Genomic DNA, 26,313 nt, shown 5'->3' on the forward strand with positions numbered 1-26,313 from the left:
TTCAGTAATGCGTAATTATGTATGCAATACTCCTGCTGGTGAGTTCACCACAAACAGGTACTACATTAGAACTAGAAGAATAGGTTCCACAAGAACATTTCTGACTGTTGATGCCACTAAAACTCTCGTTACATCCTGCATTCTGTGTAGATTAGATTACAGCAAATCCCTTCTCATAGGCTGCCCTGACTCCACTCTCCAACCCTTGCAAAAAGTACAACACTCTGCAGCACTCCTCTCATGAAAGAACTTCACTGGCTTCCTGTGTCTCAACGTATTTGGTATAAAGCTGCCTGCTTCTGCTACAAGATCATCTCTGAATCGGCACCTGCCTATCTTTCGGAACTGGTCTCCCTCTACACTCCCTCTCGCACCCTTCGTTCTTCTGCTGATGCTCGACTTCTCCGTCAAGGTTGCTTTAAGCGCAAGGCTCATGGCTTCCGCACGTTTTCATATCATGGCCCTCAGTTATGGAATTCACTCCCCTTTCTATTACGTCACTCTCCATACATTTCATCTTTTAAGTCCAATTTGAAAACTCACTTGTTCCAACAACATTAGGCCACAAAAAAAAAATTGTCTGTTTCTGGTCACCCGACCGACCCTAAATTTCGGCGCCGACCCTAAACTTTTTTTTTTCCAAACTCAACAATTTTTTATTTTTTTTGGTGGTAAAGGACAGGGTGAGAAAATGAACAACAAAAACGTGTGAAAACGAAAGTCCGCTGACGATTTGTAAATGTGTTGAGTGTCTTGTCTCTATGTATAGTGAATCCAGTCTCTTTGCGCGATTTTTAAAGTTAGTTTTATTGGTCTACATTTGGGGTTAAAAAAAAAATTAAAAAAATAAAAAAATAATCCCGACCTACCGACCCTATATTTTTGAGTCACTTGAGAAAAAGTGACTCTATGTAATCGGTCAGTGTTAGTCTGTCCGGCCGGCCGTCCGTAGACACCACCTTAACGTTGGACTTTTCTCGGAAACTATCAAAGCGATCGGGCTCATATTTTGTTTAGTCGTGACCTCCAATGACCTCTACACTTTAACGATGGTTTCGTTGACCTTTGACCTTTTTCAAGGTCACAGGTCAGCGTCAAAGGAAAAATTAGACATTTTATATCTTTGACAAAGTTCATCGGATGTGATTGAAACTTTGTAGGATTATTCTTTACATCAAAGTATTTACATCTGTAGCCTTTTACGAACGTTATCAGAAAAACAAGGGAGATAACTAGCCTTTTCTGTTCGGCAACACACAACTTAACGTTGGGCTTTTCTCGGAAACTATAAAAGTGACCGGGCTCAAATTTTATGTGAACGTGACTCATTGTGTTGTGAATAGCAATTTCTTCCTGTCCATCTGATGCCTCATATAATATTCAGAACTGCGAAAGTGACTCGATCGAGCGTTTGCTCTTCTTGTTTAGCCATGTTAATAGAAACAGACAATTTATTTGTTTTGGCCTTACGGATAGTTCCTTAGGCCAAACAAAAAAATAGTCTGTTTACGGTAACATCAGCTTTGAACTTCTGATAAGGCGCTTTATAAATGCCCGTTATTATTATTATTATTATAAGTAGATACACACTTGTAAACTTATGTTAGTTTTCACACGTGAGCATGAAGTGCCTTTATGAGGAATATATAGTGGCTTGCAATACAGTAAAACCTGTCTCTAACGGACACCCTTGGGGAATGGTAATAGTGTCCCTATTAGACAGGTGTCCCTTCCTCACAGGTGGAGGGGCCGGGGCAATATTTTACAAAGAGCACGTAAAATGAACAAGACACTTTTTGTCAGTCCTGTAGTATGTATTTATTGGATTGAACATGAGACTCACTGAAAATGTGAGTAAACAAATGATACATGTAGCAAACAACAACAACAACATCCCCCCACCTACCCCGTTCCCTACACACACTGTGCATTCAAACTTACGCAAGTCGGATGTCACAAAGCTAAAAATAGCTGACTCTTCATCAGTCATTCAACGGGAAATTCCGCAGTGTGTCTCGACCAAATTGGGTCAGCTCTTGTTTCATTCAGTTTTTCTAGTCTCAGCATAAATGCATGGAACAAAAATTTAGCTGTGTTAACTATTGTTTCCTTCGAACGATAGCTTACAAAGAGAGAGAGATCATCACGTCTTCTTTTTCCGATTTGATCCTCGCGATCTGTGTTTTACCACATCCCATCTCCTTCGCCACATCTCGGCATGATTGGCCGCTATCTAGTTTTTTCAAGGCAGCGACACGCTGCTCTAAAGTCAACGCTTTTCTTTTTCCTGCTGGAGATTCCATTTTCAAACACAGTAGTCTACTGTTGCTTTTGGTTGTGACTGTATCCACAATGCGGAAAAGCGAAAGTGAGCGAAGCGAAAGTGAGTGAGCGAAGCGAAAGTGAGTGAGCGAAAGTGGGTCTCCATCTAAACAAGCCACTGATTGGTCAGAAAAGGGACAGGACAACCAATCAACAACGATTTGTGCTACGGCTACGGCTGCCGAGCACTGTCTGCATAACAGTCGAGTTTTCGAAGTTGCGTTTTTATGTACGTTGTGTCCGTTTGTGACAGTGTTTACACTTCCTACGGTCCGAAAAATCGTGTCCGCGTCCGTAAGTGGCAGGTGTCCGCCCGTTAAAGGTTAGTTATTGTTGAAATCGTGTTCGTGCCATGATAAACTGTCCGAATGTAGCAGGTGGCCGTTACAATAAGGGTCCGCTAGACTCAGGTTTTACTGTATTGAATTTGAGGGATGTTTGCAGTTATATAATATATTAGCACAGCTCAGTTTTCTTCAGGGTTCCGTGAGAACAGTGAAATTCTCCTTTGAGGACTGAAAAATATCTTGGATAATTGGTCTTAATTGGGGGGGGGGGGGGGGGGATTTAAAACATAAGTACATTCACATGTGTTTTTCATTTTCACTGTGTAAAGGTGGGGAGGTCCTTCTCTACTTGTTTCTTTGTTTTCCCATTGACATATATTTTTGTTCTTGTCTATATTTTTTACATAGGTGCTGTTCTCATCCCCAGCCGACTGTTTCCGCTGAAGCCGTGAAGGATGCTTCTTCATGTAGGCGTGGACATCTTTTTCGTCGCCGTGCAAGGCTTCCAGTTCCAGTACCATATAAGTTTGTGAATACTCTGGGGACCTGTCATCAACTTTGGAAGGACTCTTTATTTTAACACTTTGTACCCCATCTATGTTGATCAAGATTTTTTAAGCCGAGACCAGCTGTGCTGCAGCAGGTCACTCAGAATTGTAGAAACTGTATCAACAGGCTAGAATCCTGGCGTTAGATCAACGTTACAGGAAGCGACTGAAGCTAACAGTCTAAGCAGGATGTGGATATGTGCCGAATGATAACAGATGCAATGTACATAGTGACTGTGTGTACCTGGGAGACAAGGAGTTAAGACCACATCTGAACTGAGGATTTAGTCTCTCCATAATCAAACGCTGAAGAAGATTTCAGAATGAACTTTGTTAGATAAATTATGGTTGTTATGATCGTCACATTTTAGGCCCCCTCCTCCCCCCCTTTTCAAACTTCCCCGCTTTTCAGACCTTACATTTTTGGATTTTCTGTTCACAACCTGTTGTACATTTACCTACATATTAAGCAGGTTTCCTCCTTTTTAAGACCAGCTTATTTTTTTATTCTTGGAGGCCTGAAAAGGGGGTTTGGAAGGACACTGTATTTGTTTGTTCGAAATTCAGAATTCAAATAATTCTTCATCAACGAGTTATTACTGCCTCACCATAGCAGTTAGGCCAGTCTTACTAACTCTTACTTTTATTAATGTGCCGTGATGCAAAGACGTTGAGCAGTTTTCAGATGTTTATGAATCCAGGGCTTTCAAAATTTACTGACATGTTGGACTCCATGACATCCAAACATGAAGTTCAGCTATTACCCCTTTTTAACTTTGAAGGTCACATTGTGGACGAATTTTTAGCAAAAAGTTGGAACATGGTCCGGTATGACTGTTCTTACTCACAAGGGAAGTGATTTTGTTATTTACTGATTTTCATTTTGTGTGGCCTTCTTTCACCCATTTAATCATTCATAAATGTTCATACCCAAGGGAAGTAATTCACATATATCTATGGCCAATGTTTTCACAGGGCATCTGCCCCCCCCCCCCCCCCCCCCTCCCAACACACACTCACATGGGCTAAAACTTACATGGCTCTTATGGGTATGACGCTCTTACTCACAAGGGAAGTAATTTACTGATGGTGTGTTTTCATTTCGTGTGGCCTTCGCCGATTTATTTTAGCTTATCCAATTATAGTGTGGATGGACACTGTCTCCACTCAAAATAGTCCTTTGCTATTGTACATTGTGAATCAGCATTTTTGTTTTTGTCCTGTTTGAATAAAGTGCAATCATTTTACAACCAAAGTGTTAATGTTAAAGATGTTTACATAATGTGTGAAGGATGATGCATTTGAAAACTGATATTGTTAAATGTAAATTGACCTGTGACAAGTCAGCATAGTGCAATATCCAAGCATGAAACCCGCACACAATTCCCAAACAACATGCTTTCTTTTCCACAAAATTCCATCCAGTGGAAAACAATTATGTGAACGTCATAACATGGTGTTTTTTTACATTAATAATCAAGCCTTACACCAACTAAAATGGTGTTAATAGGCATTTGAGCAAGCTTTAACACCAACATAACATGGAGTTAATAGGCATTTGAGCAAGCTTTAACACCAACATAACATGGGGTTTTGCATGTTATACCAGCAATAACACGATGTTAATCACATTACAAGCAAGCTGTAACACCACCAAAACAAACAGTTTTGCAAGTTAAGTCTACGATAACATGATGTTAATCACATTACAAGCAAGCTGTAACACCACCAAAACAAGCAGTTTTGCAAGTTAAGTCTACGATAACATGATGTTAATCACATTACAAGCAAGCTGTAACACCACCAAAACAAGCAGTTTTGCAAGTTAAGTCTACGATAACATGATGTTACTTGGCGTTAAACCAAAGCTTTAATGCCATCAAAACTTGGAATTTTTGCATGTTACAGACATGCTGTAACATGGTTTAACATGATGTTTTGACCGTCGCAAAACGCGCTGAAATTCCAGGCAATTTCGCTGCGATAACTTCAACAAAATCCAATCAAAATCTGGCGTTGTCGTGAACACCAAAATGTAATAAACCCATTGAAACTTGAAGTTTTGTTGGGATTTTGAGTAGTTTTGTAAGATACAAAACGCCACTTTTCGCCCAGTGACAGAAGACTAAAAGAAAAGCTCCAGTTAACTGGAGATCTGTCGTTGCATAAAGCGCTAGAAATAGCCCGACAGCACGAACAAATAAAGATACAGATGAGAGAGCAGCAAAGCGATTTGGCGGAAACTGATGAAACAAGATCAACATTCCGACGTAGGGGTGTAACAAACACTGACAGTGCCAGCAAGAATACCCAAGAAAATTCGACATACCGAAAATCGAACTCTTCAGGATTTTCGTACCACGAAGGTCAGAGAGGGAGAAGACGGTTTAGAGACACAAGTTCAGGTTCCAGGGAGAATTGTGAGCGTTGTGGTCTGCAGCATCCTGAAGGCCACTGTCCAGCACGAGACAAAGAGTGCAACAAATGTCATCGAAAAAACCATTTTGCTCGTGTTTGTCGTAGCGTTCGTGAAATAGCAGAAGACAGCGAGGAAGAAGATGAGTTCACTATCGACTCCGTCATTGAAGATGATAGGGACAGTTGGGTGGTGAAACTACGCATCAAGAATATGGACATATCTTTCAAGATCGATACCGGCGCTGATGTCTCCATCATGAATGAGAACACTTTCAGAAAAATGAAGAATCAACCAAAACTGAAAGATTCGAAGATTTGTCTCACTTCACCAGGGGGAAAACTGTCGGTGAAAGGAGAGTTCTACGCCCAAACAGCAGTGAAAGGAAAATCATTCAAATTACGCATCATAGTTGTCAGGAACAGAGCAGGAAGCAATTTGCTTAGCAGAAAAGCTGCTGAGAAGATGATGCTTGTCAAGCGTATGGATGAGGTGAAGCAAGATGTCTTTGGTTCGAGTGGACTCCTAAAAACAGAACCAGTTCCAATTCAACTGAGAAATGATGCCACACCATACTGCGTGACGACAGCACGTCGAGTTCCATTTCCTTTGCAAAACAAGGTAAAAGAAGAGCTGCAACGAATGAAAGATGCAGGCATCATCAGAGAAGTAGTGGAACCGACCGATTGGTGTGCGCCCATGGTACCTGTAGTGAAGCCAAATGGTAAAATCCGTGTCTGTGTTGACTTCAAACGTCTCAACATGTCTGTCAAGAGACTGTACTGCATGCTTCCAAATTTGGAGGATATAGCACCCCAGATGGCTGGAGCGACTGTGTTCTCTACTCTAGATGCATCGTCAGGGTTTTTCCAGATTCCGATTCAGGAAGACTGCCAGCACCTGACTACGTTCATCACACCTTTTGGACGTTATTGCTTTGAGAGAGTCCCCATGGGAATTTCCCTTGGGCCGGAAGTGTTCCAGACGAAAATGAAAGAAACACTGGAAGGCCTTGAAGGATGTGAAGCCATCATGGACGATACCATTGTATATGGCAGAACAGAAGAAGAACGTGACAAGATACTTCAAGCTGTTCTACAGAGAGCTCAGGACTGAAATTAAACAAAGAGAAATGCAAGTTCAAGAAGGAACAGGTCAAGTTCTTTGGACACATTGTGAGTGCAGCGGGAATCAGTCCAGACCCAGACAAGGTAGAGGCGATCGTCAATATGCCAGCACCAACATCACTGACAGAACTTCGCACCGTCTGCGGTATGCTCAACTACCTTGGCAAGTTTGTCTCTGGCATGGCCACTGTCATAAAACCAATGACTGATTTGATGAAGAAAAACACTGCGTGGTGTTGAGGACCATCACAACAGCAGGCTTTTGCTGCAGTAAAGGGGAACATCACCTCCAGTACAGCCTTGGGGTTCTTCAACCCTGAAAGAAAGACGGTCGTCAGTGCTGACAGCAGCAGCTACGGGCTTGGCGCAATCATCATGCAGTGGGAAGGTGAAAGATGTATTCCCATCGCATACGCTTCCAGGACTCTCACAGAAGCAAAGAAACGCTATGCACAAATTGAAAAAGAGTGTTTAGCATCAGTTTGGGCCTGCGAGAAGTTTTCCAAGTATTTGATTGGTTTGGACAAATTTGAACTGCAAACTGACCACAAACCATTGGTTCCGCTAATGACGACAAAGGATTTAGACAAAGCACCAGTGAGATGCCATAGACTGTTGATCAGGCTGATGCGTTTTAAAGCAGAAGTTGTGCATGTTCCAGGAAAGTCGATAGTGATAGCAGATACACTTTCAAGACTTCCGTTACCTCATACAGCAGAAGATAGAAGCAGAGACGAGACGGTCACTGCGTATGTGGACAGTTTGGAGTCCAGTTGGCCAGTCAGCAGCCAACGCTTGGACATACTGAGGTCAGCCACAGTACACGACCCAGAACTACAGCAGGTGATGAGTTACGTGCTCAACTGCTGGCCGCAGGTGGTGTCCGCCAGTGTACAGGCATACCAACAAGCCCAGGGAGAGCTGTCTTTGATCAACGGTTTGTTGGTGTACGACAGTCGCATTGTGGTTCCTGCAGACCAACGACAGCACATACTTCAACAGCTTCACGAGACGCACCAAGGTCTTCACAAGTGCCGTCAGAATGCACAGAAGGCGGTGTGGTGGCCAGGAATTAGCCGAGACCTGAAACAGCTCATAGACTGTTGCAGAGTATGCAGGGAGCAGCGCCCGGCACAGAGGAAGGAGCCACTGATGCCCTCGGTCCTGCCCGAACGCCCATGGCAGAAGCTGGGAGCTGACCTCCTTACGTTCGAAGGAAAAGAGTACCTCGCGGTCATAGATTACTACTCCAGGTGGCTGGAAGTGGTACGTCTCCAGAAGACAACAGCTACAACAGTGATCTCAAAATTTTGCCACATCTTTTCAACGCATGGAATACCAGATCTGATTGTATCAGACAATGGACCACAATTCAATTGCAAGGAGTTCCGGGACTTTGCAAACGAGTTCGACTTCAAACAGCAATTCAGCAGCCCAGCTTTCCCCCAAAGTAATGGGGAAGCTGAAAGCGGAGTGCAGATAGCGAAAAGAATTCTACGACAGGCATCGCCCCAAGTCGCTTTGTTAAACTACAGGGCAACGCCACATTCAAGCACTGGTGTGAGCCCGGCAGAAGCCTTGATGGGGAGGAAACTACGTACAAAACTCCCCATTCTGCCAGAAAATCTGGAGCCGAAGCCGCCGAGCGACAACGACATCCGAGAAGCAGATCACAAGACGAAAGACAAGTACAAACCAAACTACGACAGAAGGCATGGAGTTGTGTCTTTGTCACCGCTCGAGCCTGGGGATGCCGTGCTCATCAAAACGGATGCAGAGAGAACATGGGGAAAACAAAGTACTGTTGTTGGAGCTGATCCGCACAACCGTACTTACCTGGTCAACTCACCACCAGGAGTTCTACGCAGAAACCGACGGCATCTCCAACAGTTACCCATACCATGCCGTGACTTCATTCCAAGTCTTTCAACTTCGGGCCCAACAGCTGATTCTCAGGACATCCAAGACTCCGAGGACGTCCCATCGCGTCAAGACACAGCTACAGATAATACTGTGCCAACAATCCCTGGGTCACGGAGCAGATACATCACCAGGGCAGCTAGTGGATATAGAGCCAACACTCCAATGCGCTTCAGAGACGGGGAAGTGAAGTGATTGGATATATATGTGTGTTGCCCACTTCTGCGTTATGCTGATAGCTGATTAGTTTTTGTTTTGTTTCAAAAGCTCAGTGTAGCCAAGAGCTTATAGTTATAGCATAGTCAATTGTGTTTTCTTTCAAGATTGTGTAGTCAAAGTCAGAGTGTACTTTCATTTTTCTCAAGCTCAGTGTTGTTTTGAGCTTTTAGTTTCTATTGGGACATTCTTTTTCTTCACGAGGATGATTCTCAAAGTGGATTACTTCTTCCTGGATTATTCTGCAAATTACAAGGTGTTTCCAGAAAGTAAATTGTGGAGAATAAGTTTGACAGGGAGGAAAGAAGGGAATGAAGTTTGATTCAGAGTGAAGAAGTCTATCGAAAACAATGAAAGACTGGTTAAAACTGAAGATCAAGTTTGAAAGTTGGTCAAAACAGTAAAGAAAAGTTTGAACGTTAAAGTTATTTCAAAGTTTGGTATAGAGCCAAAAACAATGAAAGACTGGTTAAAACTGAAGATCAATGAACAGTTTGAAAGTTGTTTAAAACAATAAAGAAAAGTTTGAACGTTAAAGTTATTTCAAAGTTTGGTATAAAGCCGATTCCAAATAGTGCGAGTTAACTGTTTTCTGTTTTCTTTAATGTTCATTTGTTGTTTCTTTGAGAAAAAAAAGGGAGATGTTTAGAAATGATGTCATTTCTTTACTGCTAAAAATATCTACCAATCAGGTTGTTGGCGCGAAAGTAACGTCACGTGATAAGTAACTTGTCGCTATCTTGTAACTGCCAGACTCATGTTGATCTATGTCTGCTTAGAGTTCTAATAAACAACAGAAATACCTACAAGTGTAGTGTCGCATATTCGTATGAGTGAACACACATACAACATAAGCACATCTCGTTTCTGCGTAATGTCATTATGATTTGACATTAAATTAGAATAACAACTTTTTTTCCTCCAATGTTGCCAAACTGTTCCTGTAAATTTCATATTATTTGTTTTCCTTTTTTTCCAAGGAGCAATGGTTCTAGAAGGAATGTATTAAACTACTTTAGATAACTCAAATAGTGTCCAACTTTGTGTCTGTGGCACTAGTGCAGATTGATTATGAGTAGTTGTGTGTGTGTTGTTTTCTAGTGTTCTCTGAACAGACGCTTTCCGGAAATAGCTCCGTCGGGTGTGTATGGGTTGTTGAAGAGTGAACACCCTTGCTTTTTACTCGAACAAACATTGGAGTGGCCAATCATTAGCGAGGAGTGTGTCGGAAACACATTGACAGGAGCACGTTTTTTCGACACACCCTTCGCTAATGATTGGCCCATCCGATTTATCCTTTTTGTCCGAGTAAAAAATAAGGGTGTAACTTTTCCACAACCCATACAAACCCGACGGAGTTATTGTCAAAACCCGTCTGTCAAGAGAACACTGGACAACAACACACACATCGAGTGCGCTACTTTTGGAAACTCTGACTTAAGCGCCTGACGTCAAAACCCGTCTGTCAAGAGAACACTGGACAACAACACACACATCGAGTGCGCTACACTTGTGGAAACTCTGACTGAAGCGCCTGACGTCAAAACCCGTCTGTCAAGAGAACACTAGACAACAACACACACATCGAGTGCGCTACACTCGTGGAAACTCTGACTGAAGCGCCTGACGTCAAAACCCGTCTGTCAAGAGAACACTGGACAACAACACACACGTCGAGTGCGCTACACTTGTGGAAACTCTGACTTAAGCGCCTGACGTCAAAATCCGTCTGTCAAGAGAACACTGGACAACAACACACACGTCGAGTGCGCTACACTTGTGGAAACTCTGACTTAAGCGCCTGACGTCAAAATCCGTCTGTCAAGAGAACACTGGACAACAACACACACGTCGAGTGCGCTACACTTGTGGAAACTCTGACTTAAGCGCCTGACGTCAAAATCCGTCTGTCAAGAGAACACCAGACAACAACACACACGTCGAGTGCGCTACACTTTTGGAAACTCTGACTTAAGCGCCTGACGTCAAAACCCGTCTGTCAAGAGAACACTGGACAACAACACACACGTCGAGTGCGCTACACTTGTGGAAACTCTGACTTAAGCGCCTGACGTCAAAACCCGTCTGTCAAGAGAACACTGGACAACAACACACACGTCGAGTGCGCTACACTTGTGGAAACTCTGACTGAAGCGCCTGACGTCAAAACCCGTCTGTCAAGAGAACACTGGACAACAACACACACGTCGAGTGCGCTACACTTGTGGAAACTCTGACTGAAGCGCCTGACGTCAAAACCCGTCTGTCAAGAGAACACTGGACAACAACACACACGTCGAGTGCGCTACACTTGTGGAAACTCTGACTGAAGCGCCTGACGTCAAAACCCGTCTGTCAAGAGAACACTGGACAACAACACACACGTCGAGTGCGCTACACTTGTGGAAACTCTGACTGAAGCGCCTGACGTCAAAACCCGTCTGTCAAGAGAACACTGGACAACAACACACACGTCGAGTGCGCTACACTTGTGGAAACTCTGACTGAAGCGCCTGACGTCAAAACCCGTCTGTCAAGAGAACACTGGACAACAACACACACGTCGAGTGCGCTACACTTGTGGAAACTTTGACTTAAGCGCCTGACGTCAAAACCCGTCTGTCAAGAGAACACTGGACAACAACACACACGTCCAGTGCGCTACACTTGTGGAAACTTTGACTTAAGCGCCTGACGTCAAAACCCGTCTGTCAAGAGAACACTGGACAACAACACACACGTCGAGTGCGCTACACTTGTGGAAACTCTGACTGAAGCGCCTGACGTCAAAACCCGTCTGTCAAGAGAACACTGGACAACAACACACACGTCGAGTGCGCTACACTTGTGGAAACTCTGACTGAAGCGCCTGACGTCAAAACCCGTCTGTCAAGAGAACACTGGACAACAACACACACGTCGAGTGCGCTACACTTGTGGAAACTCTGACTGAAGCGCCTGACGTCAAAACCCGTCTGTCAAGAGAACACTGGACAACAACACACACGTCGAGTGCGCTACACTTGTGGAAACTCTGACTGAAGCGCCTGACGTCAAAACCCGTCTGTCAAGAGAACACTGGACAACAACACACACGTCGAGTGCGCTACACTTGTGGAAACTCTGACTGAAGCGCCTGACGTCAAAACCCGTCTGTCAAGAGAACACTGGACAACAACACACACGTCGAGTGCGCTACACTTGTGGAAACTCTGACTGAAGCGCCTGACGTCAAAACCCGTCTGTCAAGAGAACACTGGACAACAACACACACGTCGAGTGCGCTACACTTGTGGAAACTCTGACTGAAGCGCCTGACGTCAAAACCCGTCTGTCAAGAGAACACTGGACAACAACACACACGTCGAGTGCGCTACACTTGTGGAAACTTTGACTTAAGCGCCTGACGTCAAAACCCGTCTGTCAAGAGAACACTGGACAACAACACACACGTCCAGTGCGCTACACTTGTGGAAACTTTGACTTAAGCGCCTGACGTCAAAACCCGTCTGTCAAGAGAACACTGGACAACAACACACACGTCGAGTGCGCTACACTTGTGGAAACTCTGACTTAAGCGCCTGACGTCAAAACCCGTCTGTCAAGAGAACACTGGACAACAACACACACGTCGAGTGCGCTACACTTGTGGAAACTCTGACTGAAGCGCCTGACGTCAAAACCCGTCTGTCAAGAGAACACTGGACAACAACACACACGTCGAGTGCGCTACACTCGTGGAAACTCTGACTTAAGCGCCTGACGTCAAAACCCGTCTGTCAAGAGAACACTGGACAACAACACACACGTCGAGTGCGCTACACTCGTGGAAACTCTGACTTAAGCGCCTGACGTCAAAACCCGTCTGTCAAGAGAACACTGGACAACAACACACACGTCGAGTGCGCTACACTTGTGGAAACTCTGACTGAAGCGCCTGACGTCAAAACCCGTCTGTCAAGAGAACACTGGACAACAACACACACGTCGAGTGCGCTACACTCGTGGAAACTCTGACTTAAGCGCCTGACGTCAAAATCCGTCTGTCAAGAGAACACTAGACAACAACACACACATCGAGTGCGCTACACTCGTGGAAACTCTGACTTAAGCGCCTGACGTCAAAACCCGTCTGTCAAGAGAACACTAGACAACAACACACACATCGAGTGCGCTACACTTGTGGAAACTCTGACTTAAGCGCCTGACGTCAAAACCCGTCTGTCAAGAGAACACTAGACAACAACACACACATCGAGTGCGCTACACTTGTGGAAACTCTGACTGAAGCGCCTGACGTCAAAACCCGTCTGTCAAGAGAACACTAGACAACAACACACACATCGAGTGCGCTACACTTGTGGAAACTCTGACTTAAGCGCCTGACGTCAAAACCCGTCTGTCAAGAGAACACTAGACAACAACACACACATCGAGTGCGCTACACTTGTGGAAACTCTGACTTAAGCACGCTGGTGTTGCAAATCAATAGCTTTCTATAATTGTTGTGTGTTAGTACACACGCGTGTGTACATTTGATGCCAGATAGATGTTACCCTATATCAGCAAGTGATAAAAAAGGCACATCCCGTTGTCGTTGACTCGATCATTATATCCCTCACTGGGCACTGGTTTCAGACCTCCAAACTGAAACGATGTTGTGAGTGCACCCACCCTTCACAATGCAGCAAGACCAGGAGCTGTGACTGCCTGTCAAGAAGTCTACTGTGTGCCAACTGCGTAGTTGAGAAGTGTTCAAATAGAGTAAGTTTGTTTCATTATAATAACATGTTTCTGTTCACTTTTTTTACTCCCTGTCCCCCCCCCCCCTCTCTCTCTCTCTCTCTGTCTCTCTGTCTCTCTGTCTCTCTCTCCCTCTCTCTCTCTCTCTGTCTCTCTCTCTCTCTCTCCCTCTCTCTCTCTCTCTCTCTGTCTCTCTCTCTCTCTCTCTCTCTCTCTCTCTCTCTCTCTCTCTCTCTCTCTCTCTCTCTCTCTCTCTCTCTTCTTCTTCGTTTTATGTTTGTGTTGTTGCAAGGACCAGCTGTAAGAAATGACCATATGGACCTAACACTATAATCCTTTCGTACTAATGATTGTGAGTTCGAGTTCACTCACCGTTTGCGTATATTTTACGGTGGATGTATGATGTGTAACCAGCTTCGTGGCACCTGAAAGAATGACAAGCATTGGAATGAACAAGCGACTTTCATTCCCAAACAAAAGGGTGATCACCGCAAGCGTATATTTTCTTTCATATACTCAGCATAGAAGCTGGTTCTTGTGTGTGACTGTGTACCTCAGTGTAAGTTAGAGTGCCTTGGAGAATGAGGGACATATGAGCTTGCGGCGATCATACATTTCTTAGGATGAAATTCGCTTGTTTATTTGAATGATTGTTATTCTCTCGTGTGCCAGGTAACTAGTTCCGCATAACTCTCACTCACTCTATTACACACGCCGTATGCATTTAGAGCGCTGTCTTCCCTTTGTTTATCATATCTGTTTATAGTGCTCGGCCTCATTTGTTTAAGATTCTCACAGATACCTTCGAGGCAACCGAGCTACAATGTTTGTGTTTGTGTGTTTGTTTTGTAAAGTCTTGATCGGGAATACACAATAAACAAACTGGTTCTTGTGTATGACTGTATAGGTAAGTGTCAGTTAGAGTGTCTTGGGGAATGAGGAAGATATGATATATGACCTTCAAAGCAACGATTCATCCGAGCAGAAAGAACATTTAGTGCTGTAGCGATAATAGCAGCTCTGTTACTGATTGCCTGGTGGAACTCCATTAACACCAGACGTGCTTGTACGCAGTTCTGTTTATTACACACACACACACACACACACACACACACACACACACACACACCCCACACACACACACACACACACACAAGCACGCAAGCCCACAGGCACGCAGACACACACGCGCTCGCACGCAAGCATGTACACACTCATAATGTTTTTTAAATTTTTTTTATTTACGAGGATTTATATCGCGCACGTATCTTACCACACAAGGCGACTCAAGGCGCATGTTACCTATTAATGCCGTGTGAGATGGAATTTTTTACACAATATATCACGCATTCACATCGGCCAGTAGATCGACTGCCTTTAGGCGCTGCATCCACCTTTCACGGCCTATTATTCCAGGTCACACGGGTATTTTGGTGGACATTTTTATCTACGCCTATACAATTTTGCCAGGAAAGACCCTTTTGTCAATCGTGGGATCTTTAACGTGCACACCCCAATGTAGTGTACACGAAGGGACCGCGGTTTTTCGTCTCATCCAAAAGACTAGCACCTGAACCCACCACCTAGGTTAGGAAAGGGAGGAGAAAATAGCGGCCTGACCCAGGGTCGAACACGCAACCTCTTGATTCCGAGCGCAAGTGCGTTACCACTCGGCCACCCAGTCCCTTAACATAAGTACGCACGCACCCACGCACCCACGTATACACAAAAAAACATACAAACACATGCAAACGCGCTCGCACAGATACACACATACACACACATAAACGTGCGCACACACACACATACACAAACATACACACACACACAAACATGCGCGCACACACACACACACACACATACACACACACACACACACACACACACACACACACACACATACACACACACACACACACACACACACACACACACGTATATAAACATGATGCCGAACACAGCAAAGTGTCCATGTTTAACTTTCATTGTATCAGTTGAATGCATTCATTAGAGACTCTCTCCTCTTCCAGTGCTGCCCGTGCGACGAGGAATCAGATTGCACAAAGAACGACAACTGTGAATGCCGCATCAAAGACAGACGATGCTTTGGACGTTGTCTTGCAACTTGTTGTACAAACTACAAAACGGTATGTAACCGGGATATAGAGACAACGCACTCGCTGAAAATTGTCTTGAGTGTCTCATGCAATAAAGATATCATTACCGTTCTAGTGCCCCATTTGACTATTTGACCAATCAGGGCTGATTCTTGGTGACCCGCTAAATGTTATTACTTATAACGGTCAAGCCGGGACCCTTTTTGTGTGTCACTCTTAAGATAACAAAGACAAACTAACATATTGAATGAAGCATATCAGGATGACCTGTTCGATTGTACGACACTTTGTACTTTTAACAATACAATACTTCACCATGTTGAAATACCGAAAACTCAAAAAGGTAGATGTGAACAGAATGGCAATGCAACACCCACCTTCTCGGATTGCTGTGCTGTGCTCAGTTCGATTTTGAATTGCGTGGTTAAATTTGTGAAGAATCAAACTGAAATTGCGTTACCGAGTTTATGTCAAATGTAGTTTTAAGTAATTTCCTTACTGTTGTTATGTTGATTCTGAATCTGTCCCTTTCTCTTTGATAACAACAGGCCTGTTTAGTCAGGTGAGAGATGTTTGTGTGAGAACTCTTTCGATGTTAATATTCATGAGGTCAGGTAAGTGATTGGCAGCATGAAGTCACGTAAAAGAGTTGACGACCCTCGGTTCAACCCCCGTCTTTATTTTAGCATTTCCTTCCATCGTATTCACAGGGTGGCTTCGCTAATTATTTTGGTTGAAATAAGCCGGTAATAAAACCGTTATGTCTAATATCCCGACAGTTAGCAGATAATAACACAAAAAATGTCTCAAAAATAACGGCTCATGTTGTTTTATATTTCCTCGACATATCTGTAATCACACGCTTACAGTCAGCATTTTAGAAATAAATCATATTATCGTTCAGATAAAATCTATTTTGTCACAATCGTGTAATTTTTGGAGCGGTCAAAGTAAAAACAGTCGCCTGGACATTAAAGGTCTTTTTTTAGGCATTCCTGCCGAACACGTATAAATACTGTTTAAAAACCTGATTGTCGTTACTTTTTAGGGAGACCGCACGTTCCAAAACAATAAAACGCGGTCATGACTTTGCGAATTGTTGTCAAATTGCAGTCAATGCCAATAATATGCCCATTGAAACAGTAACAGGGTTAAACGAAAGTTCACTAAAAGGATCGAATACAAACTCTCCTCTCTTTCTTCTGCCGTCGTTTCTGGTTCTGCCCCAGAATACTTGTCAGAACTCCTCAATCTATACACCCCCTCTCGTCAGCTTCGCTCCGCCGCCGACACTCGACTCTTCCGACTCCCCACAGTGCAAACAAAGACATGTGGCGAGAGGTCCTTCGCCTATCAAGCCCCTGTGACCTGGAATAGATTACCACTGCCTCTCAGACACACAGATTCTCTCACTACATTCAAGACAAATCTCAAAACACACCTCTTTCAGCGCAAGTGATTTCCCCTCCAGCATCTCCCCACCCACCCCATCCCGCCCCACCTCACCCCCTACCTATAGCGCCTAAAATAACGTGTATATATATTTTCTGCGCTTTGTGTCAGCACTGTTTGTGTGTGTGTAAATAGTACCGTTGACACGCTTTTATATAGAAGCCTACTGTGGTTCTTGTGCTTAGGCTGTGTATTGGACTGTCATTGTATGCCTGCATTATTAGTTGTCAGTAATTATTACATGTGCTGATTGTTCTCTTTGCCTGCGCGCGTATAGTATGTTGGTTATGTTTGGTCATAGTATGTTTGTTTATGTTTGGTCGTTATCTTCCCTGTGCGTGTATTGTATGTTTGGTCGCTTTCTTTGCCTGTGCATGTATAGTTTGTTGGTTATGTTTGGTCGGTTTCTTTGCCTGTGCGTGTATAGTATGCTTGTCGATGTATGTATTGTAAAGCGCTAAGAGTAGATATTTTTTCTAGAATAGCGCTATAAAAGTTTGCATTATTATTATTATTAAAGTTTTCAGGAAGAAGGGAAAAACAAATACTGCAGATGTATAATGTAAGAGAAGCGCCATTCTTCAATGAAGGCACACAGCAGTGCAATAGTCTCTAATGTCTGGGGTCATGTTACATGCTGTCCTTTCACGGAGATCGAGGTTCCATAAACCATAGCTTTACCAACAATCTGTTTGGGGAAAAACTATTTTTTTAATTGTGCTTTGATTTTAGGCAAGCTTTTTTCTCGAAATATCTTGAACAGCATCATCCTGACCTCAGGTCAAAATGAGTTCGGCTCATTCTCTCCCTGACAGGATGCCTTGAGTTTCCTTGTCTGGCAAGGAAACCGATTTTTTTTAATTTATTTTTTTTTTTTTTACATATTTAGAGCTTTTTGTAATGTATCATTGATATAAGCAATTGATAATGATTTTTCATGGTGTTTTGTAATTTTTAAATTACAGAGGAATTTTTATTTTAGACAGTTTCAAGCGAACTATTTTTTCGCAAACAACTCTAAATATGGCATAAGTGTCACGTGATAATCAACCGTTTGGTTTCGTGCTCGCTGGAGCAGACGATTCTTTTGACAGTGATGCAACCATATATTACGGTCTCCTTCCGGCAGCAGTCCCAAAATTTCGACTTGTTTTGACCTTAGAACGATGTCTTTATCATAACTGTGAAGAACAGAACGGAGATCACTGTCGAAGTCGGCCAATCTGCAATCATTTTCGTCTCGCGAACACTGATCTCAATTTTAGATCAGTGCTCGCGAAAAACATATGGGAGATAACTCTTGTATTCTTGTTTTGATAGATTCGCGTAGGACTGTAGCGTTCGGTCAGAGAAACAACTGGCGATAGCCGTGGGGCGAGGGTTATCAGAATGGAACAGCATAGCTTTGGCGACAAACAAGAAGTATTCGCCATAATTTACAGAATTTGTTTTGGTCAGGAAAGATCATATTGTAGAAAGAACATTTTTTTCTTTGTTTTTATCGGAGACGAAAAATAGGTCATGCGAAGTTATATCACAAGATTTAGTCAATCTGAAACTAAAAGATCGACACTGGAAAATCGGGATCAGTCACCAGAAAGCTTTTTGTTTAAATGTAAAATGTAAAACAAGTTGGACTAAACATGGCATTTTGTTTTCATTTTACGTTTCGTGGTGTTGGAATGAAACGATCTGATTATGAAACATGGACATTGAATATCAGTTTTAAACTATTGAGTGACATTCTGACTTCATTTACAAAGAAAAAAACACAACAGCAATATCGTTTAATGAAATATGAACTGTTTCAGTATGGAGCAACACTTGAGTTCATTCTGCGACTCGTGCATACGAGGGACGTTGTGATATTAGAGAGGATAAGTGTACAGTGGTAGTGTCAGTGGTTGTGGTTATCGGTACTTTTTTTTAATGTGGTGACGTCAGCGTTTTGTGCGCAGTTCAAAGGTTAGGGGTCGGAGTTTCCGTCTGGTTCCTTTGATCTGCTAACGAGCTGTGGTTTAATGCGAAAGAAACAACGATCCCTGAAATGTATGTGAAAACTCAGCGAACGCGTGTTTATTCACACAATTCTTTATATCTAGTATGTTCCTGAACAACTTAATGCTACAATATCAGTTTCATATGTGATTTATTCCAGGTTTGATGCATGAAATTCTCAGCCGAAGAAATGAATCGGAATGCGTGAATCTGCAGACAGAGACAGATAAACCCAAACACTTTTCTTCTAGCGCATTCCACTTTCTGAAGATTCTGTACACGTTGAACGTTCTGCATGCCCCTATTCAACACTTGTTTGTTTCAAATGTATTAACTAAAGAAACATTACGATTTACAACATTGTACTAATCGTGTCCTTTGTTCTTGTTTTTGGCTGTGTCGTCTGCTCCGTGAATGACTTTTCTTCTTTTTTCAACTGAAGAATCAAAGCATGGGACGTTACTCTTTTTACATTTAGTCAAGTTTTGACTAAATGTTTTAACGTAGAGGGGGGAATCGAGACGAGTGTGTGGTGTATGTGTGTGTGTGTCTGTCTGTCTGTGTGTGTGTGTGTGTAGAGCGATTCAGACTAAACTACTGGACCGATCTTTATGAAATTTGACATAAGACTTCCTGGGAATGATATCCCCGGACTTTTTTTCTTTTTTTTCGATAAATGTCTTTAATGACGTCATATCCGGCTTTTTGTAAAAGTTGAGGCGGCACTGTCACACCCTCATTTTTCAATCAAATTGATTGAAATTTTGGCCAAGCAATCTTCGACGAAGGCCGGACTTCGGTATTGCATTTCAGCATGGTGGCTTAAAAATTAATTTATGACTTTGGTCATTAAACATCTGAAAATTGTAAAAAAAATAAAAAATGTATAAAACGATCCAAATTTACGTTCATCTTATTCTTCATCATTTTCTGATTCCAAAAAAATATAAATATGTTATATTTGGATTAAAAAAAACAAGCTCTGAAAATTAAAAATATAAAAATTATGATTAAAATTAAATTTCCGAAATCGTTTTAAAAATTATTTCATCTTATTCCTTGTCGGTTCCTGATTCCAAAAACACATAGATATGATATGTTTGGATTAAAAACACGCTCAGAAAGTTAAAACGAAGAGAGGTACAGTAAAGCGTGCTATGAAGCACAGCGCAACCGCTACAGCGCCAAACAGGCTCGTCACTTTCACTGCCTTTTGCACTAGGGGCGGATTACGTTCAGTTTCATTTTGTGAGTTCCACAGCTTGACTAAATGTAGTAATTTCGCCTTGCGCGACTTGTTAAATTTAGTCAAGTTTTGACTAAATGTTTTAAAATAGAGGGGGAATCGAGACGAGGGTCGTGGTGTATGTGTGTGTGTGTCTGTCTGTGCGTGTGTGTGTGTGTGTGTGTGTGTGTGTGTGTGTGTGTGTGTGTGTGTGTGTGTGTGTGTATGTAGAGCGATTCAGAGTAAACTACTGGACCGATCTTTGTGAAATTTTACATGAGAGTTCCTGGGTATGATATCCCCAGTCTTTTTTTTCTTTTTTGTGATGACGTCATATCCGGCTTTTTGTAAAAGTTGAGGCGGCACTGTCACACCCTCATTTTTTAATCAAATTGATTGACATTTTTGTAATGCAATCTTCGACAAAGGCCGGACTTCGGTATTGCATTTCAGCTTGGTGGCTTAAAAATTAATTAATGACTTTGGTCATTAAAAATCTGAAAATTGGGATACATTTTTTTGTTTACATAAAACGATCTAAATTTACGTTCATCTTATTCTACATCATTTCCTGATTCCAAAAACATATAAATATGTTATATTTGGATTAAAAACAATCTCTGAAAATTAAAAATATAAAAATTATGATCAAAATTAATTTTCCGAAATCGATTTAAAAACAATTTCATCTTATTCCTTGTCAGTTCCTGATTCCAAAAACATATATATATATGATATGTTTGGATTAAAAACACGCTCAGAAAGTTCAAACGAAGAGAGGCACAGAAAAGCGTGCTATATGCAGCACAGCGAATACCGCGCTAAACAGGCTCGTCAGTTTCACTCCGTTTTGCACAAGCAGCGGACTACGGTCATTGTGAAAATGCAGTGCGTTCAGTTTCATTCTGTGAGTTCCACAGCTTGACTAAATGTAGTAATTTCGCCTTACGCGACTTGTTTATTGTTACATCAGTTGTCTTCCCTCCCATTACGTTAACGAACGTGAAACTAAACGCACAGGCCAAGACGCCATTGTCAGTTTCGTTATCGTTAGCGGAACGCGTAATAAATACATAGATTATTCTTAAGTTAACCACCACCACTACCACTGTGCATTTATCCTCTCTAACACTTAGACTCCAATCTTCTTCCAATGCTTCACAGTATTTAAAATGACCCATACATTTTGCAATCCTTCATCAGTAATGAAACTAAAATTCACGTTCATGAAAGTTTTCTCTTGGAAGCTAGTGTTAACTTTTCTGTCATGAAGCTCACAGCGCGGGGGTATATAAATAGAGCAATGATGTATTTTGACCTCCTGAAATAGTTTTATGTTCCTCATTCCTATCGCACTTTGGGTGGAACTTATGGGAACAACGCTGCTTCTAAGGCAAGTGTTAACAACTAGTAAAATGAGTGTAAACGGGGGAAAATGATCTTGTAAAAGTACACCCTCCCAGGCTGACCGTTGAGTGCTGATGCTCCAGCAAACCTTGCTGCTGTTGAACAGTTGGTCAGACAAGATGCACGGATAACACATTTGGAATTGAAACATCAACTTCACATGTGATCTTACGCAACCATCTAGGGTACACACGTGTTGCACACAGCTAGTGGAAGTATTCTTTGAGAAAAATAAATGATGTTTTCCAATTAACGGTAAGCTGTGCATGCAGTAATAACATGTGTAATTAAGGACTTTCAAAACAACGTACACAGCAATGAAAAACAACTGTACTTCGTGTGATACGACACATACGCCATTATCGAAAGGATGTATGTTTTCACAGGACATTGTAGTTTGGGCAGAAGCAAACCAAAACTCGCAAAACAGAATAACAGTGTTACAAAACACTCACCTTATGCTTAAATCGTAGTTATGAGAAGCAAGAGGAAACGATAGTGTGCAGACACTAAATACACAATAATTTATTGATTTCGTTTGCCTGTCTCGCTGTTAGTCTGTCCGTGTGTCTGTCTGTGTGTCTGTTAATGTGTCCGCCTGTTTGCCTCTCTTTATATCTCTTTGTCCGTAATTGTGACACAGACACACAGAACCAGAGAAACATTTTGTACACACACGCACACACACACACACACACACACACACACACACACACACACACACACACACACACACACTCACACACACACACACACACACACACACACTCACACATACACACACGCACACACACACACACACTCACACACACACACATGTATACACGCACATACACACACACTCTCTCTCTCTCTCCCTCTCGCTCTCTTGATTTTGCTCTCTCTCTCTCTCTTGAATTTGCTCTCCCTCTCTTTCTCTCCCTCTCTCTATCTCTCGGTCTCTCTCTCTTGATCCATACTATAACAAATTAAGAGAAAAATTGATCCCATTTAAATATTATAAGAACCTAAGCATTTTCCGACTCAGCTTGCTTTTAGCATCACCTCAAGAAACTGTTGTCAGAAATGTATCCCTGTATTTGTATAAAGCCTTTAAATTAAGAGATGTTGTAACCTCATAGTTAAATGCCGTGTAATGTATGTGTTGTGCGATTATTATTTTGTACCTTTTTTGTGTACACCTGTTGAGTTTAATTTATATGCAATGTGAACCGTTTTCTCACACCCCTTCATAAGGGGCTATGGCCTATTGAATAAACTATCTGCGTCTGCGTCTCTCTTGATCTCGCTCTCTCTCTTTCTTGATCTCGCTCTCGCTCTCTCTCTCTCTCTTTCTTTCTTTGTCTCTCTCTCTTTTTCTCTCTCTCTCTCTATCTCTCTTGATTTTGCTCTCTCTCTCTCTCTTGAATTTTCTCTCCCTCTCTTTCTTTCCCTCTCTCTATCTCTCGGTCTCTCTCTCTTGATCTCGCTCGCTCTCTCTCTTTCTTGATCTCGCCATCTCTCTCTTTCTTTATTTGTCTCTCTCTCTCTCTTTCTCTCTCTGTCGCTCTCTCTCTATCTCTGTCTCTCTCTTGATCACGCTCTCTCTCTCTCTCTCTCCCTCTCTCTCCCTCTCTCTCTCTGGATCACCCTCTCTCTCTCTCTTTCTGGATCACGCTCTCTCTCTCTCTGTCTGGATCACGCTCTATCTCTCTCTCTCTTTCTTTCTCTCTCTCTGGATCACGCTCTCTTGCTCTCTCTCTCTCTCTCTCTCTCTCTCTCTCTCTCTCTCTTTCGCTCTCTCTTTCGCTCTCTCTCCTTTTTTAATTTTTAATTTTTAAATTTTATCATTGTGTGTCTGTGCGTCCCAAGGACAGATTGTAAGAAAAGGCGTAGCCTTAAATCTTATCCTTGTTAAATAAAGTTGAATTCAATTCAATTCTCTGTCTCTCTCTCTCACTGGATCACGCTCTCTCTCTCTCTCTTTCTCTCTATCTCTCTTTCTCTCTCTCTCTATCTGTCTCTGTCTTTCTCGCTCTCTCTCTCTCTCTCTCTCTCTCTCTCTCTCTCTCTCTCTCTCTCTCTCTCTCTCTCTCTCTCTCTCTCTCTCTCTCTCTGTTGTCTCTTGATAGTATTGAGCACAGCTTGTAGGTGTTGATCTCTAAACGTTTGGCTTGTTGTTTCTGTGTCGAAATGTGTCTCTCAGATATGTTGTTGTTCCAGACGAACAAGATACAAGAGTGCTGCCGGTGTAACGACGAATCAGAATGCAACACCAAGAACTGTGACTGTCACGCCAAAGGCAAGCAATGCACCAACTGCCCTCCAAACAGGTGTCAGAACCGTGTAAGTTTCTGAGACAAATATGGAAACAGACAGACAAACAGAGAGAGAACGACAGAGAAAGAGACAGACAGACAGAGAAAGACAGGCAGACAGAGAAAGACAGACAGACAGAGAAAGACAGACAGACAGAGAAAGACGGACAGAGATAGAGACAGATAGACAGAGAAAGACGGACAGAATGAGGATGAGACACAAGTGAGAGAGAAAGTAAGATACTGAGGGTCAGAGAGTTAGTGTGTGTGTGTGTATGTGTGTGTGTGTGTGTGTGTGTGTGTGTGTATGTGTGTGTGTGTGTGTGTGTGTGTGTGTGTGTGTGTGTTTGTGTGTGTGTGTGTGTGTCAGAAAAGCACAAAGAATATTAAACTTGGAACTATAACACACGCACACATATAAATACATACACCCACACTCACACGCACACACACACACACACACACACACGCACACACGCGCGCGCGCCCGCACGCACACATACACACGCACACACATCAATGATTTGTACAGAATTTAATCTACCTTCTTACAGTGCTGCCAGTGTAGCGAGGGGTCAGAGTGCAACAGGAACGACAACTGTGCCTGCCGCTCCACACACACAAGGTGCTCCGCTAACTGCCTTACGAAGGAATGCACCAACCACAAAATGGTAAGGTTTGGTATTGCATATTATAAAACCGGCTTAGAGTTCCACAGCTTGACTAAATGTAGTAATTTCGCCTTACGCGGCTTGTTTATTTTTGCATCAGTTGTCTTCCCTCCCATTACGTTAACGAACGTGAAACTAAACGCACAGGCCAAGACGCCATTGTCAGTTTCGTTATCGTTAGCGGAACACGTAATAAATACATAGATTATTCTTAAGTTAACCACCACCACTACCACTGTACATTTATCCTCTCTAATACTTAAGACTCCAATCTTCTTACAATGCTTCACAGCATTTAAAATGACCCATACATATTGCAATTCTTCATCAGTAATGAAACTAAAATTCACGTTCCTGAAAGTTTTCTCTTGGAAGCCAGTGTTTACTTTCCTGTCATGGAGCTCACAGCGCGGGAGTATATAAATAGAGCAATGATGTATTTTGACCTCCTGAAACAGTTTTATGTTTTTCATTCCTATCGCACTTTGGGTGCAACTTCTGGGAACAACGCTAATTCTAAGGCAAGTGTTCACAACTAGTAACATGAGTGTAAACAGGGGACAAGGATCTTGTAAAAGAACACCCTCCCAGGCTGACCGTTGAGTGATGTTGCTCCAGCAAACCTTGCTGCTGTTGAACAGTTGGTCAGACAAGATGCACGGATAACACATTTGGAATTGAAACATCAACTTCACATGTGATCTTACGCAATCATCTAGGGTACACACGTGTTGCACACAGCTAGTGGAAGTATTCTTTGAGAAAAATAAATGATGTTTTCCAATTAACGGTAAGCTGTGCATGCAGTAATACCATGTGTAATTAAGGACTTTCAAAACAACGTACACAGCAATGAAAAACAACTGTACTTCGTGTGATAAGACACACACGCCATTATGGAAAGGATGTATGTTTTCACAGGACATTGTAGTTTGGGCAACAGCAAACCAAAACTCGCAAAACAGTATAACAGTGTTAAAAACACTCACCTTATGCTTAAATCGTAGTTATGAGAAGCAAGAGGAAACGATAGTGTGCAGACACTAAATACACAATAATTTATTGATTTCGTTTGCCTGTCTCGCTGTTAGTCTGTCCGTGTGTCTGTCTGTGTGTCTGTTAATGTGTACGCCTGTTTTCCAGCCTCTCTGCCTCTCTTTATATGTCTTTGTCCGTGATTGTGACAGACACACAGAACCAGAGAAACACTTTGTACACACACACACACACACACACACACTCACACACACACACACACACACACTCACACACACACACACTCACACCCACATACACGCACATACACACACACTCTCTCTCTCTCCCTTTCGCTCTCTTGATTTTGCTCTCTCTCTCTCTCTCTCTCTCTTGAATTTGCTCTCCCTCTCTTTATCTCCCTCTCTCTATCTCTCGGTCTCTCTCTCTTGATCTCTCTCGCTCTCTCTCTCTCTCTCTTTCTTGATCTCGCTCTCGCTCTCTCTCTCTCTTTCTTTGTCTCTCTCTCTCTTTCTCTCTCTCTCTCTCTCTCTCGATTTTGCTCTCTCTCTCTCTCTCTCTCTCTCTCTCT

General features: G+C 42.6%; 1 protein-coding gene across 1 annotated transcript in view; it reads left to right on the forward strand.

The window, feature by feature from the left end:
* Window positions 1-13,489: 13,489 nt before the first annotated feature.
* The window catches only part of LOC138951012 (uncharacterized), a 69,995-nt gene continuing 57,171 nt past the window's right edge, over window positions 13,490-26,313 (forward strand). The window contains exons 1-4 of the mRNA XM_070322706.1: window positions 13,490-13,600; window positions 15,610-15,726; window positions 23,981-24,103; window positions 24,630-24,746. Coding sequence (XP_070178807.1) covers window positions 24,744-24,746 — 3 coding nt within the window. The 5' untranslated portion in view covers window positions 13,490-13,600; window positions 15,610-15,726; window positions 23,981-24,103; window positions 24,630-24,743. The remainder of the gene's footprint in view (window positions 13,601-15,609; window positions 15,727-23,980; window positions 24,104-24,629; window positions 24,747-26,313) is intronic.

Source organism: Littorina saxatilis, linkage group LG16 (assembly GCF_037325665.1).
Source record: "Littorina saxatilis isolate snail1 linkage group LG16, US_GU_Lsax_2.0, whole genome shotgun sequence".
Classification (NCBI taxonomy): domain Eukaryota; kingdom Metazoa; phylum Mollusca; class Gastropoda; order Littorinimorpha; family Littorinidae; genus Littorina; species Littorina saxatilis.